General features: G+C 41.5%; 1 protein-coding gene across 1 annotated transcript in view; it reads right to left on the bottom strand.

The window, feature by feature from the left end:
- Nucleotides 1-1,056: 1,056 nt before the first annotated feature.
- Nucleotides 1,057-15,068, bottom strand: part of LOC134650337 (vesicle-fusing ATPase 1-like) — a 30,988-nt gene continuing 16,976 nt past the window's right edge. Inside the window, exons 11-16 of the mRNA XM_063505298.1 lie at nt 9,622-9,810; nt 6,538-6,670; nt 4,454-4,611; nt 3,658-3,842; nt 1,855-2,013; nt 1,057-1,203 (exon numbers count right to left, since the gene is read on the bottom strand). Of these exons, the coding sequence (XP_063361368.1) occupies nt 1,068-1,203; nt 1,855-2,013; nt 3,658-3,842; nt 4,454-4,611; nt 6,538-6,670; nt 9,622-9,810 (960 nt within the window). The 3' untranslated portion in view covers nt 1,057-1,067. The remainder of the gene's footprint in view (nt 1,204-1,854; nt 2,014-3,657; nt 3,843-4,453; nt 4,612-6,537; nt 6,671-9,621; nt 9,811-15,068) is intronic.

Genomic DNA, 15,068 nt, shown 5'->3' on the forward strand with positions numbered 1-15,068 from the left:
GTTACATGGTGTTACCCTACTTTAATTTGCAGTACATTGCTACTGACAAGGTTAGCTTGACGCACTATAAATAGTAAACAGCGACATGGCCGACATGTCTATTATACAAGTAAACATGTGCGGAAGCTTTACAACATCGTATGTAAATAGAGTAAAAGGGTAAATGTTAAAATTTAGAACTTGCCCAAATCTACAAAGGAGTCGTACTGCAGGTCGGAGCTGTCGCACACGGTCGTCTCGTCGTCGCACACCGCCGTGCTGTCCGAGCTCGAGCTCGAGCTATCGATGTACTCGAACAGTTTGCCGCGCGAGTCGTCTATGATACTCGAAATGTCTGATATCTCTAATGTACTCGGTATGGTGGATGTATCTACGTTGATAACGTCTAGTGACTGAGAGAGCAGGGCGTCCTCGCAGGACGGCGGGACCGTTTCTTGTGACGCCGGGTAGTGGGATGAGCTGGGGTCCTCCGTGAACCGACCGGAGTCGCCCATTTCCGACACCAGGAGAGACAAACTGACGTCTTCGATGGGGAACGTTACGGTTTCGCTTAGCGCCTGAGTATCCTGATCTTGGACGTTGGACGAGGGACTGTCGGCTTTGGGAACGGGGCTGACAGGCTTCAATGAATCCGAGTTGTCTTCGGAGAAGTCTTCTGCGTTAAGCGTGACGGAGTCGTTGCCTTCCCTCTCCAGCAAATGTTCCAAATCGTCGACGCATTTAGTGGAGTCGTCGCTGCTATCGGACACGATCAGTTCAATACTCGTATCCAGTAGGCCGGTATCTGTACAAGCGGACATTTCGTCTTCGAAGACGATCTCGACACTCCTTATCCTCATTAGGGGCATTTTGGCGGGGGATAGTTCGTTGCCTTTGGGCGAGCGGCCTTTCTTCCTGGACTCGGCTATCTCGGAACATTCGCTTAGTTCGTCGTAGTCTATCTCGTAGCTTCTAAGGTCGGATGTACATGGCGTGCACTCGGTGGCCTTGGGGTTGGGCCTGGAGTGCGTGGGGTCGGATGAGGTGCGAGTGGTATGCGAGTGTAGTCCCTAAGGTTGCGATGGTCCTTATTGTATAGTGGTGCCCAGGTCGAGCCCGCCTTCCTCTTGCATTTTCGTGAGGAACTTGAACACTCTGTTCTCCTCTTCGGTCTGTTTCACCATGTCTATTAGCGCTAGCAGCTTCTTGATTCCGATGAAGATCCTGTGGAAAGTATACATTATTACTGTTGTGGCTGTATAGGAATAGGTTCATTGTGAAGCAAGTATTTTACATACTTGGAGTCCTCTTGCTCTTTAGGTTTCGTCAACTTCTTTTTATACGTCATTGACGGCTGTAGCCGTTGATACCACCTTTAACAATGAAATCTAAGTTCTGTATCTTTCAATACGAATTTACCTAAATTACCTTTTTGTTTATAGAACATGGGGTAGGCGTCTTATTATCGCGTTGTTCAGTGTATTCTGTCCGGCTACTAATTTAGCCTACCTGGCGGTCCTAAATTGGCGCGCGACAGTACAGAGACTGCAATTCAATGACGCCTAATGTTCATCATTTATACTGAAAATACTAGTTCTAATAAGCCTGCCCGTCCAATCTAATGTTCTCGTTTCCGGTGGTTCCTGGTTTCAATCGTGGTGCTAACTGGCGTTAACCGCAGACCAAGACTTGAGTGAAGTTAGATAATGAACATACCTACGATAGTACCTACTTAATACCTTACACAGTAGATTAAGGAAGACTGTTGAGTGCTACCGTTCGCCAACAAACTGTCATGCAGTTTGGCGAAAGAAGATGTGTAATGTATTGCTGTGTATTTTTTTAATTGAGTAAATAAATTAAAAAAATAAATACTTGGCCCCGCGCAGGTCGTGCTGGATCTTCTGCAGGTCCCGCTTGGAGAAGGCGTCGCTCTCCTCGAGCACGGACATGACGTGCTCGGGTTGCGACAGGTTGGGCACGTGCAGCACGCCCGTGAACGCTGACGTCATTTCCATGTCTTCCAGGACTTGTCTGGAAACAGAGTTCACGTGAAACAGAACGTATGTACAGTTACCATCTAATAGAAGTGACGACGAAATAAAAATAACCAATTCTATCGTAACACACCTGTGTTATCATAGAAATAAATCACTGTACTATTAGTACAGTATAACATACTTTAGTTAATATTAGACACTATTTGTAGACCTTATGTCACTGTAATAAGGTTTACTCGTACAAATAGTCATTTAACTGTACAATGGCAACAGAACAGTGATAGCTATGGAACTACAGTAACAGTACGCATTTAGTGACAAAATCCAGTTAATTAGAATTAGTTGCCTAAGAATTAGAATGTTATGTTATATGATTAGTAAATAAGAAGAATTTATAGCATAGCTGCGGGAGAACTTATTAAAGAGAAAGAGAGATAATAAAACAATTTTAAGACGCTTCAAATCAGAAGGTTCGCTGCAACATGTATGGTTGTAGCAATACTAGCAATACATTAGGTATGTTTATTGACTTGGCAAAGCAATTCATCCAGGACCCATTGTCCGGTCTACGCCCGATGGGGCCGTAGTCCAGGTGTCTAATGTGCACCAGGATGCACTCACCTGCGGCTGCTGGTGCAGAGGATGAGCAGCTTCCTGCCCTTGGGCGGCTGCTTCTTGAGCAGCACGAGCAACGCCTGAAGGGTCAGGTTGGAGTAGCGCGGCCCGATGGGGCCGTAGTCCAGGTGTCTAATGTCCACCAGGATGCACTCACCTGCGGCTGCTGGTGCAGAGGATGAGCAGCTTCCTGCCCTTGGGCGGCTGCTTCTTGAGCAGCACGAGCAACGCCTGAAGGGTCAGGTTGGAGTAGCGCGGCCCGATGGGGCCGTAGTCCAGGTGTCTAATGTGCACCAGGATGCACTCACCTGCGGCTGCTGGTGCAGAGGATGAGCAGCTTCCTGCCCTTGGGCGGCTGCTTCTTGAGCAGCACGAGCAACGCCTGAAGGGTCAGGTTGGAGTAGCGCGGCCCGATGGGGCCGTAGTCCAGGTGTCTAATGTCCACCAGGATGCACTCACCTGCGGCTGCTGGTGCAGAGGATGAGCAGCTTCCTGCCCTTGGGCGGCTGCTTCTTGAGCAGCACGAGCAACGCCTGAAGGGTCAGGTTGGAGTAGCGCGGCCCGATGGGGCCGTAGTCCAGGTGTCTAATGTCCACCAGGATGCACTCACCTGCGGCTGCTGGTGCAGAGGATGAGCAGCTTCCTGCCCTTGGGCGGCTGCTTCTTGAGCAGCACGAGCAACGCCTGAAGGGTCAGGTTGGAGTAGCGCGGCCCGATGGGGCCGTAGTCCAGGTGTCTAATGTGCACCAGGATGCACTCACCTGCGGCTGCTGGTGCAGAGGATGAGCAGCTTCCTGCCCTTGGGCGGCTGCTTCTTGAGCAGCACGAGCAACGCCTGAAGGGTCAGGTTGGAGTAGCGCGGCCCGATGGGGCCGTAGTCCAGGTGTCTAATGTCCACCAGGATGCACTCACCTGCGGCTGCTGGTGCAGAGGATGAGCAGCTTCCTGCCCTTGGGCGGCTGCTTCTTGAGCAGCACGAGCAACGCCTGAAGGGTCAGGTTGGAGTAGCGCGGCCCGATGGGGCCGTAGTCCAGGTGTCTAATGTCCACCAGGATGCACTCACCTGCGGCTGCTGGTGCAGAGGATGAGCAGCTTCCTGCCCTTGGGCGGCTGCTTCTTGAGCAGCACGAGCAACGCCTGAAGGGTCAGGTTGGAGTAGCGCGGCCCGATGGGGCCGTAGTCGAGCAGGCGCTCGATGTTGTCCACCAGAATGCACGATAGCGTGGAACGGTAGGCGTCGTCGAAGTACTTGGAAAAGGAATAACTTGTTAGTCCCTTATGCTACTAATATCGCAAGTGAAGGTATTTCTAGGGTTGTCCAAACGTTTTCAGTTTTTATTGATAAACTTAGGCGCTTGTAGTCAGACCAGCCGACCGCAACTAGTGTACTGCTAGTTTGTATTGACACAAGAAGCATATCGAATGTCGCTGTATATTTAATTATTTCGGTGGATCGACCTTTTCCTATCGCTAGTTGCATTTAAACTCACTGACTCCACGACGAGCCATCTACTGAGCATGTTAGTAGAATCAGCAGAATACGTGTCGAAGAAATTGTTGACGTAATACTCAGTTGACGGCACATTAAAAAATATTAATTTATTCAATAAGCATCCCGAGATTTTGTACGCCTTCTCTTGTGCTCTTTCCTTTTAAACTGAACAAACTTTAGGTACCTATACATATATGTACAATATAATACAAATCCTCTTTATTGCACAACCTCAGAATAAATGTACATGGAAACACAAACAACACATGAAGACAGAGGTCTTATCGCTAAAGAGCGATCTCTTCCAGACAACCTTTAGGCAGTGGAGAAATGAAGCTGATATATTAACTAATTAAGTATATCTCACCTTCCTGATCTGCAGACACTTGGCGGTCTCCGTGAAGCCGACCATGTCCTCGGGGGAGCAGACCTTCACGAACGGGAAGTCGGACATCTTGGCCAGTTGCGCCGCCAGCGCGGTCTTACCGCTGTTGGGTGGACCTTCTAGCAGTACCGATACTAGACCTGAAATATGTCCATCGTTTTGACCAGGGATGTTGCGGATGCCGATTTTTTGACATCCGCGGACGCGGATGCGGATGCGGATTTTTAAAAGCTCACATCCGCGGATGCGGATGTCAAGATAGGTACATAAAAAACGTCAAATATTACATTTTAGTAATTTTTATTTCAAAAAACCGGCCAAGTGCGAGTCGGACTCGCGTTTCAAGGGTTCCGTACATTAAGTCCCACTCACGCTTGACTGCTCATTTCTAATAGGTTTTTTTGGTTGATGACTAAATTACCTAGCACATACGCCGATGCTAAGACGTTCCTGTACCGATCTGTTCCACATCCGCATTAAATCCGCATCGATTTTATGCGGATGCGGATGCGGATGTTGAAAATAATGCGGAAGTTCCGCGGTTGCGGATGCGGATGCGAATATTCGCAACATCCCTGGTTTTGACATATAGAACATTTGTTGGGGTCATCATAATTTAACAGGGCGTTCTCGTTTAACCATTAACGTACCATTAACGCCTAAGGGCCACTTGCGCCATCCTACTAACCCAAGGTTAAGCGGTTAAACCGGTAACTAAGTGTCAAATTGTACTGGTAACCATGGTAACTCCAGGGTAAACTCTGCTAACCCAGGGTTAGTGAAGTGGCACTTAGTCACACAACTGACCGTTAGACGTGACTTAAACATAACACAACTCAAGTCGCACTTTAAGGTACAAGTTAAAGTGAAAATACCCATCAACTACATTTCCGGTTCGTGATATTAAGGTTGACACAGCGAGCTAGAAACGCTCCATGATCTTTACCATAAAGGTGTTAACTACAGAATAGATAATAGTTATATGTATATTAATTCTCACTTTTTCGCTCACTAAACTGCCTAAACTAAACTCTTTGAGCGCTACGTCTATTATACATACCTAATATCTGGGAGACCGAGCTGTTCTCGGAAAACATATAAAAACTCATAAATACGCGTTTTCCCAGAGATAAAACCTAGCTAGATCGATTTTTCGCCCCCGAAAACACCCCATATAGCGAATTTCATCGAAATAATTAGGGCCGTTTCCGAGATCCCCGAAATATATAAATACTAGCGATACACAAACCTTCCTCAACAATTACTCTATCGTCAGGTGAAAACTGCATGAAAATCCGTTCAGTAGTTTTTGAGTTTATCTCGAAAATAATATATAAACACACAGACAGACGCGGCGGGGGACTTTGTTTTATAAGCTGTAGTGATACATATATAGAAGAATTGCTTGTTTAAAGGTATAAGATATAACGCGCCATCGTTAACCTTAACCTTTTGGACGCCAATGACCGATATATCCGCACCGTAGGTTCAACGCCAAAGACCGATTAATCGGTCACAAACCACAGAGCAACATAGACCTACGTGCATATGCATAAAGTTAAATTTCAGTTATGACACTTCGGTGACGTGGCGTCAGCGTGACAGCTTTTGTGTTTGACACGGCGTCGAAAAGGTTAATCAAAGACGCCAGAAAATGTTCCATAGATAATAGAAGTGTGTGGTATGTATGAGGAGCGGTTAGGGTTGCCAGATCGAAAGGCGCTAACATCGGGAAAAAATATCAATTTGTCGGGATTTTGGGCCTTAAGTCGGGAAAATGAACCATTCAAATTAAATTAATTGTATTAAAAACAACGATATTTTACATTATTGGCACTACGTCAGCTGCTCTGCCCAATCTCACCACGCGCGCCCCGCGCGCGCGCTGACGGGATCGACGCGGGTCGCTGGTTCGCTCGACGACAGTTCAGAACTTGATATTATTGTTTTATAACGTGTTGCTGTTTTTCGGGACCATTTTCACTTTGTCGGGAATCGGGAACACATGCAAAAAATCGGGAGAATCCCGACCATCTGGCAACCCTAGGAGCGGTATGGTAACTGACCGCTGGCCTCGGTGGCGCGCGCCTGCTGTATGTAGAGCTGGCCGTCCTCGAACAGCGCCGATATTGGCGCGCCCCAGTTGACGATGCCGCGCGCCAGGAAGTGCTCCAGGGCTTCTGCCGCCGTGCCGAACGCCTGCCGACACACTTATTTTCTCAAACATGCAATGAAATGTCGTCGCTCCGGGCGTTATATCAGGCTTCGAAGTATCACGTTTAGGGCGGAGCAACTCCAGAGAACTGTAAAGGAATTTCATACGAAATTGAAGGCCTAGGCCGGGAAGTAATTTTTTTTTTAAATTCTCATGTAAACATGGGGTCTGTGTCCATGAACAGGCTAAACAGCCGAATTATATTTTTTATTTTTAGTGAATGAATGGTTATCGGACCAAAATATCCGTGTTAATGCCTGTTATACACGAACGTACTGATATTAAGAATACGAATCTGTATGATTCAATGCGTTGATGAATAAATTTAAAATCTTGTCTATACGTAAGTCACCAGAGACCATAGACAATATTTAAAATCCTCTGCATTTATTTTATTTATTTAAATTGAGATTCTTATTATCAGGTTGTGTATAATGGCCCTAATAGGGTCTATTCGAACACTACACACGCGAAATACGGACGACTTCCGTAAAAAAAAAGTAATTATGGCAGGATTGGAAGGAAAATTAAAAAAAACTTTTGTCGTGTAGCTATTGGTGGTTGATATTTATAATTTGTTTTTTGAGTGGTGATTTTTTTTTTTATTTCATTGCATATGTTTGAGAAAAGCACTATACATGCCTAGCCGTGAAAAGGTCTTGCCGACTTCGTATCACTATCCGGCCTCCCTACGGTCGGCCGTCTATACCTACTCACCCGGCAAGCCCTTCTTTCCCGGCGTCTGCAGTAATGTACTATTAATGACCCACCCGAATTTTCGTATGGTAACCTTGTAAAGGCCGTGGCAGGATAAGGGACCATCTTGTGCCTTAACAGCTTTTCGGCCTGATTTTTTTTCTGATGATAGGTGGGTTTCAGCATTCGCCTTGAATTAAATATATGTTATAGTTCATTAAAAAGCCTATTATAAATAAAAAAAATGGAGGTGTCTCTGTTTCACAAGTTAGAAAAAGAAATATTGAAAAATGTTGACACATAAATTTTTATTTTTTTATATGGAGTGTTATCCGGTTTATAGGGACAAATTGCGGGTATTAACTAAATGTACCTACTACATGTGCAACGCACGAAGTAATTCGTTGCATTTAAACGGAACTATTCATGAAAATTAATTTTTCTCATTTATAGGTAAACCAGAACTTTGGGAGTATTGTCAAGAGGGCGCTCGTTTTGAATTTTATATAGCAACAATTTGTATAGTGGGGACAATGGAAATTGGCAGATGATTTTTGTTTTATTCCGACAACTTTAATAAGTGCGAAGTTTGATGTTTGGATATTTCTTCGGTTTTTACGCTTAAATGGCTGACTCGATTTAGATAAAATGAATAGCGTAAAGTCAATTTTCTTTTTTTTGTTTTCTTTTTTTTAGGTTTGGTCGTTTAATTCCGCCCTAACGCCCTTCGCTAGCAATCCGTGATACCGATGCATGCGATACACCTAATACACAAATCAAATGATTACAAGACATCAACCAAATCGTGACGAGCTGACTATAGTGACATTTGTCCATAAGTTTGAAACTTACCCGTCAATTCAGATGCTAATTTCGTTATGTTTTCTAATGGAAGAAATTTCTCTCCCGCACGTTTTTTTTCCAATAAATAACTATATACACTATTTACAACTTTTTTCTCTGTAAAATCTAAAACTTTCGGCATGATTATTGCAGTCTAATAATAATTCACACGAAACTAGACAAAGCAATGTTTACATTGTCAATATTGACAACTATCATAGAGAAAATTGTTGCCATTGCTAGAAATTAGTACCAACAAATTTCCGTAACATGGCGCACCCTCAATAGATCCTGGTTCACCTATATTTATTTTGTTCTAAAATAAGACGAGGCGAATGCTGTAATTTAGTATAACACTTACTAATGGCGTGACTCATCATCAGAAAAAAAATCAGGCCGAAAAGCTGTTAAGGCACAAGATGGTCCCTTATCCTGCCACGGCCTTTGTTCATTTATTTTATTTGTCTATATTATAATTTGTAAGCTAAAATATAACCAGTTTCTTATGTCCAGTCGGCAGCAATAGTTGCTAAGCGGGCGAGGTCTTCAAAATGATCTTGACGCGACTTTATTGTTAAGAGAATAAGAGCGCGTCAAGGTAATTTTGTACACCTCGCCCGCTTAGCAACTGCTGCTACCGACTGTCCACTTGTGCTAAAATTTAGCATAATGTACAGTAGCCATCAGATATATCGGAGCGGCCAAGGTGTTCACAATACACTGTTCTGAACACGTACTCTAACGCCCTGACAATTGAGGCGTGTTCAGATATTTATGAGCGCCTTGATCGCTCCGATATATCTGATGGCGACTGTATGCTTCGACGACAATTCAATGATGTGCAGCAAAATGGTATGATATGAAGATAGCTATTAGAACTTTATAACAAAACAACGTAACTTTTTCAATTTGGGGTCGTTGAAGTCTCAGTGATTGTCAAAATACATGCATAAAAGTGAGTACCGGTTTGATATCGTTCTCCAAGGCGTGCATGAAGTCGGCCCTCTCCACCCTCAGCTTCTCCATGGCCTCGGGGTCCACCTCCACCTTGCTGGAGGCCTTGATGAGCCGGTTCATGGCCGTGGACTGTGCGGCTCGCACCAGACCCTCCAGCTCTGCTCCGGAGAAATTCTTCGTGAGCGCTGCCAACTCCTGCTCAATAAATGTATAAAAGTAGTTACCGGTTTGATATCGTTCTCCAAGGCGTGCATGAAGTCTGCCCTTTCCACCCTCAGCTTCTCCATGGCCTCGGGGTCCACCTCCACCTTGCTGGAGGCCTTGATGAGCCGGTTCATGGCCGTGGACTGTGCGGCTCGCACCAGACCCTCCAGCTCTGCTCCGGAGAAGTTCTTCGTGACCGCTGCCAACTCCTGCTCAAATGTATAAAAGTAGTTACCGGTTTGATATCGTTCTCCAAGGCGTGCATGAAGTCTGCCCGTTCCACCCTCAGCTTCTCCATGGCCTCGGGGTCCACCTCCACCTTGCTGGAGGCCTTGATGAGCCGGTTCATGGCCGTGGACTGCGCGGCTCGCACCAGACCCTCCAGCTCGGCTCCGGAGAAGTTCTTCGTGAGCGCTGCCAACTCCTGCTCAAATGGAAATATGACCAGTCACTACATAGTATAAAACAAATTCGCTTCCCTGTCTGTATGTATGTATGCATAGATCTTTAAAACTACGCTGATTTAGATGCGTTTTTTTTAAATAGATAGAGTAATTCAAGAGGAAGGTTTATTTTATGTATAATTTGTTAACCCGTGCGAAGCCGGGGGCGGGTCGCTAGTATTAGATAAACTGCAAGTACTAAAGCCTTTCTTTTCTGGTTATTTTCTTTGTCTGAAATTACACGAAATTGAACCCTATAGATTTGAAATAATGTTCTTCGTGAGCGCTGCCGCTGCTCCTGGTCAATAAATGGAAATATGAACACACTATTAGATAAACTGGAAGTACTGAAGCCTCGCTTTTCGGGTTATTTTCTTTGTATGAAATTAGGAAAATGAACCCTATCTATTTGAAATAAAGTTTATAATCATTATGTGAAATGTATTCCCTCTGCTTTGAAAAGGCTTTAAAATGTTAGGAGTTGAAAGAGTTTATATTTCAGTGTAGGAATCAATAAATAAATCTGTTAACACATTCATTGCCACCCAGCCAAACAAGACATCCGCGCCAGGCCACAAAAAATTCTTCATATAAAGCTGTAGTACCACGATCCCGACTATCGGGTCGTCCGGCCTGGGAACGAAATCATAAAATACCCTATAGTCGGGTTGTCGACATTTAATGTGCTAAAGATCTGGACTCGACCCTTCTCGTCTGGCAGACCGACTTCCACCTGGACCTCTAGACGGTGGTCACGTCACAGATAAAAATAGTGTCTAACTGTCTACAAACTACAAACCTTCGAATCAAAGTCCTCTGCCAGCTTCTTATATTCTCTCATACGCTTAGTGTGAATATTAAGTATCTGGACCCGGCCCTTCTCGTCCGGCAGACCGACTTCCACCTGGACCTCTAGACGGTGGTCACGTCACAGATAAAAATAGTGTCTAACTGTCTACAAACCTTTGAATCAAAGTCCTCTGCCAGCTTCTTATATTCTCTCATACGCTTAGTGTGAATATTAAGTATCTGGACCCGGCCCTTCTCGTCTGGCAGACCGACTTCCACCTGGACCTCTAGACGGTGGTCACGTCACAGATAAAAATAGTGTCTAACTTGTAGTGTATAAAAATGAGAATTTTTTGAAGCGGCGATGGCCGAATAGTTGTGGTTTGTTAAGATTATGCTTTCAACACTTTTAAATGCTCAACAATAGATGCCGGATAAGGCTCGCAGCAAGACACTGAACCATTGAAATACAAGGACCTCTTGTTGCTTTAAACCTGGTTATGAGAGTAGGGATAGGGCGCTATAAAGGATAAGGCCAAATGTGTATCATGCAATTTACTTTCCAAATCGGTGACAGACCTTATTTACATGGCACCTGTAGGGTTTTTGGTATTTAGCATACCTATTTAATTCGTTTTTAAAGTTACGGGTAGTTTGAAATAAGACCTAGCATACCTACTTAATAAGTTTTTAAAGTTAAGGGTAGTTTGAAATTGAAGACTGTTATTGGTTGGGTATAAAAAGAAAGACACTTGGCGGACAGCTCTCTTTGGTTGTTGAGTCGTGCTAGCAGGCGGTTGTCAAGAGAAGAGATTATTGTGAATTGGAAGAAGACAAGAAAATAAATGGATAAATATCTTCAAGGTGTTGTTATTTTTACACTTCAGAAGTGTGCAGAACGTAAGTACACGCCTACTGCTATTACTTATTGATTTAGTGAGATAACTGATAACATGACCCTTATTCTGAGCTTGGAGATAATTAATTAACTATACGAAATTCTAATGGATTACGTAAGAAATATGGTACTGGTAACATTTTTATTTAATTTAAATGAGTACCTGCATCATTTATTAATAATATTATGATGATTATGATTATAGGCTATCTAATTGCATATCAGTCAAACTTAGGTTAGTTTGACCCATAAATGTAATTAAATGGACATAATATCAATGTGTAATCATAAGAATATATGCGTCAGTTGGTCGAGAATTCAAAGTATTTAACCACCATGCCACCGACAGCTAGGCATAATAATGTTCAGTTAACAAAATCAAGTACACGTGTTCTTCTTAATAAATAGGTACGCGACTGTAGTTATTAACTTCTTTGCTACTTACTTACCCACACACATGTGGGAATTAGGCAGAATATGTCAACACGTGGGTCTTGATATGTGTTGGTTGGAGTATTCAAGGGTGCCTTAATTTTCATTATTTCTTCACTACGGCGCATAGTCGAGATAAATTGATATTTATGATTTATAACCAGGTCTCGCAATTTAATTGAAGATTTTGAGTTTTGATTTTGATCCTTAATGTTAAAATTTGTGGAATATAAGTAGATGGCTTACTATGCAAACGGGGCATTGAATTTTCAGTCATTTTTTTTGCTACGACGCATAGTTTTTGAGATAAATGAATGTTTATAATTTGAACTACCATTAAACATTATTTTGTCATATAATTCCTTTATAGGTTAGTATTATGATATAGTATATAGGTATATGTAACACCGGATACTTTTACGTTTCATGCCGAGTTGTTGGAGAATATGGCTGACGATGACTCATGATGATCAACGGCGCTTGCGAACACCAGAAGCCTCGGTCTTCGCGAAAGGGAATGTAGCTGGAATAACAGCGGCAGTGAAAAAGGAATCCAGACCGAAGCAGAGTCCTGTTGTGAAAGTCAGGAGTAACCCCGCTTCGACAGCCTTAGCGAGAGGCACGCGCCACTGGACATCAGGTCATGTACACCTACTTTTACTATTATATTATGAATGATTTGATATGGTAATGTGTGTTAGATACCGTGAATTGCTTGACTTCATCTCGTTCATCGACATCTAGCACATATAACATAAGTATAAGATGAATATATTGCCAGAGGATAAGTTGAGAAAAATAAATTTGATGAACCGATAGAAACTATTACTTGTGTACCAATTATGAGAAATTTTTGCCTAAATGTGTCAATGCGATATAATAACGCGTATATATCTTATCTTACGAAATAATAGATACGATCTATGAGTGGTTCTCAGCCGGTCAGGCCTTTGACCAACTTTTGTGATTTCTATTTGAACTGCAAGGAAGCTCCACATTTATAATGCCATCTGATTATAAACAAAATTGGACAATAATTAGCTCATTAACGGCACATTTTCTGTGAATTGATTGATTTGTTGCTTTGTTTATTTATTGATCGAGTATCGAGTATCGAGTATCGAGTATCGAGTATCGAGTATCTAGTATCTAGTATCGAGTATCTAGTATCTAGTATCTAGTATTGATAGTCATTTGGTTTATTGAATTATGGAGTCATTTGGTTTATTGGATTATAGTCATTTGGTTTATTGAATTATAGAGTCATTTGGTTTATTGAATTATAGAGTCATTTGGTTTATTGAATTATAAGGTCATTTGGGTTATTGAATTAGAGTCATTTGGTTTATTGAATTATAGAGTCATTTGGTTTATTGAATTATAGAGTCATTTGGTTTATTGAATTATAGAGTCATTTGGTTTATTGAATTATAGAGTCATTTGGTTTATTGAATTATAGAGTCATTTGTTTTATTGAATTATAGAGTCATTTGTTTTATTAGTCATTTGGTTTATTGAATTATAGAGTCATTTGGTTCATTGAATTATAGTCATTTGGTTTATTGAATTATAGTCATTTGGTTTATTGAATTATAGAGTCATTTGGTTTATTGAATTATAGTCATTGGGTTTATTGAATTATAGAGTCATTTGGTTTATTGAATTATAGAGTCATTTGGTTTATTGAATTATAGTCATTTGATTTATTGAATTATAGAGTCATTTGGTTTATAGAATTATAGAGTCGTTTGGTTTATTGAATTATAGAGTCGTTTGGTTTATTGAATTATAGTCGTTTGGTTTATTGAAATTATAGAGTCGTTTGGTTTATTGAATTATAGAGTCGTTTGGTTTATTGAATTATAGAGTCGTTTGGTTTATTGAATTATAGAGTCATTCGGTTTATTGAATTATAGAGTCGTTTGGTTTATTGAATTATAGAGTCGTTTGGTTTATTGAATTATAGAGTCGTTTGGTTTATTGAATTATAGTCGTTTGGTTTATTGAATTATAGTCGTTTGGTTTATTGAATTATAGAGTCGTTTGGTTTATTGAATTAGAGTCGTTTGGTTTATTGAATTATAGAGTCGTTTGGTTTATTGAATTATAGAGTCGTTTGGTTTATTGAATTATAGTTGTTTGGTTTATTGAATTATAGTCGTTTGGTTTATTGAATTATAGAGCCGTTTGGTTTATTGAATTATAGAGTCGTTTGGTTTATTGAATTATAGTCGTTTGGTTTATTGAATTATAGTCGTTTGGTTTATTGAATTATAGTCGTTTGGTTTATTGAATTATAGAGTCGTTTGGTTTATTGAATTATAGAGTCGTTTGGTTTATTGAATGATCGAGTCGTTTGGTTTATTGAATGATCGAGTCGTTTGGTTTATTGAATGATCGAGTCGTTTGGTTTATTGAATGATCGAGTCGTTTGGTTTATTGAATGATCGAGTCGTTTGGTTTATTGAATGATCGAGTCGTTTGGTTTATTGAATGATCGAGTCGTTTGGTTTATTGAATGATCGAGTCGTTTGGTTTATTGAATGATCGAGTCATTGGTTGATTGAATTATAGTCATAATTTATAGTCATTGGGCTTGAATTATAGTCATTGGGCTTGAATTATAGTTATTGGGCTTGAATTATAGTCATTGGTTGATTGAATTGTAGAGTCATTGGTTGATTGAATTGTAGAGTCATTGGTTGATTGAATTGTAGAGTCATTGGTTGATTGAATTGTAGAGTCATTGGTTGATTGAATTGTAGAGTCGTTGGTTGATTGAATTGTAGAATCGTTGGTTGATTGAATTGTAGAATCGTTGGTTGATTGAATTGTAGAATCGTTGGTTGATTGAATTGTAGAATCGTTGGTTGATTGAATTGTAGAATCGTTGGTTGATTGAATTGTAGAATCGTTGGTTGATTGAATTGTAGAATCGTTGGTTGATTGAATTGTAGAATCGTTGAATTATTGAATTGTAGAATCGTTCAATTATTGAATTGTAGAATCGTTGAATTATTGAATTGTAGAATCGTTGAATTATTGAATTGTAGAATCGTTGAATTATTGAATTGTAGAATCGTTGAATTATTGAATTGTAGAATCGTTGAATTATTGAAT

The sequence above is a fragment of the Cydia amplana genome, chromosome 8 (genome assembly GCF_948474715.1).
Source record: "Cydia amplana chromosome 8, ilCydAmpl1.1, whole genome shotgun sequence".
NCBI classification, from domain to species: Eukaryota; Metazoa; Arthropoda; class Insecta; order Lepidoptera; family Tortricidae; genus Cydia; species Cydia amplana.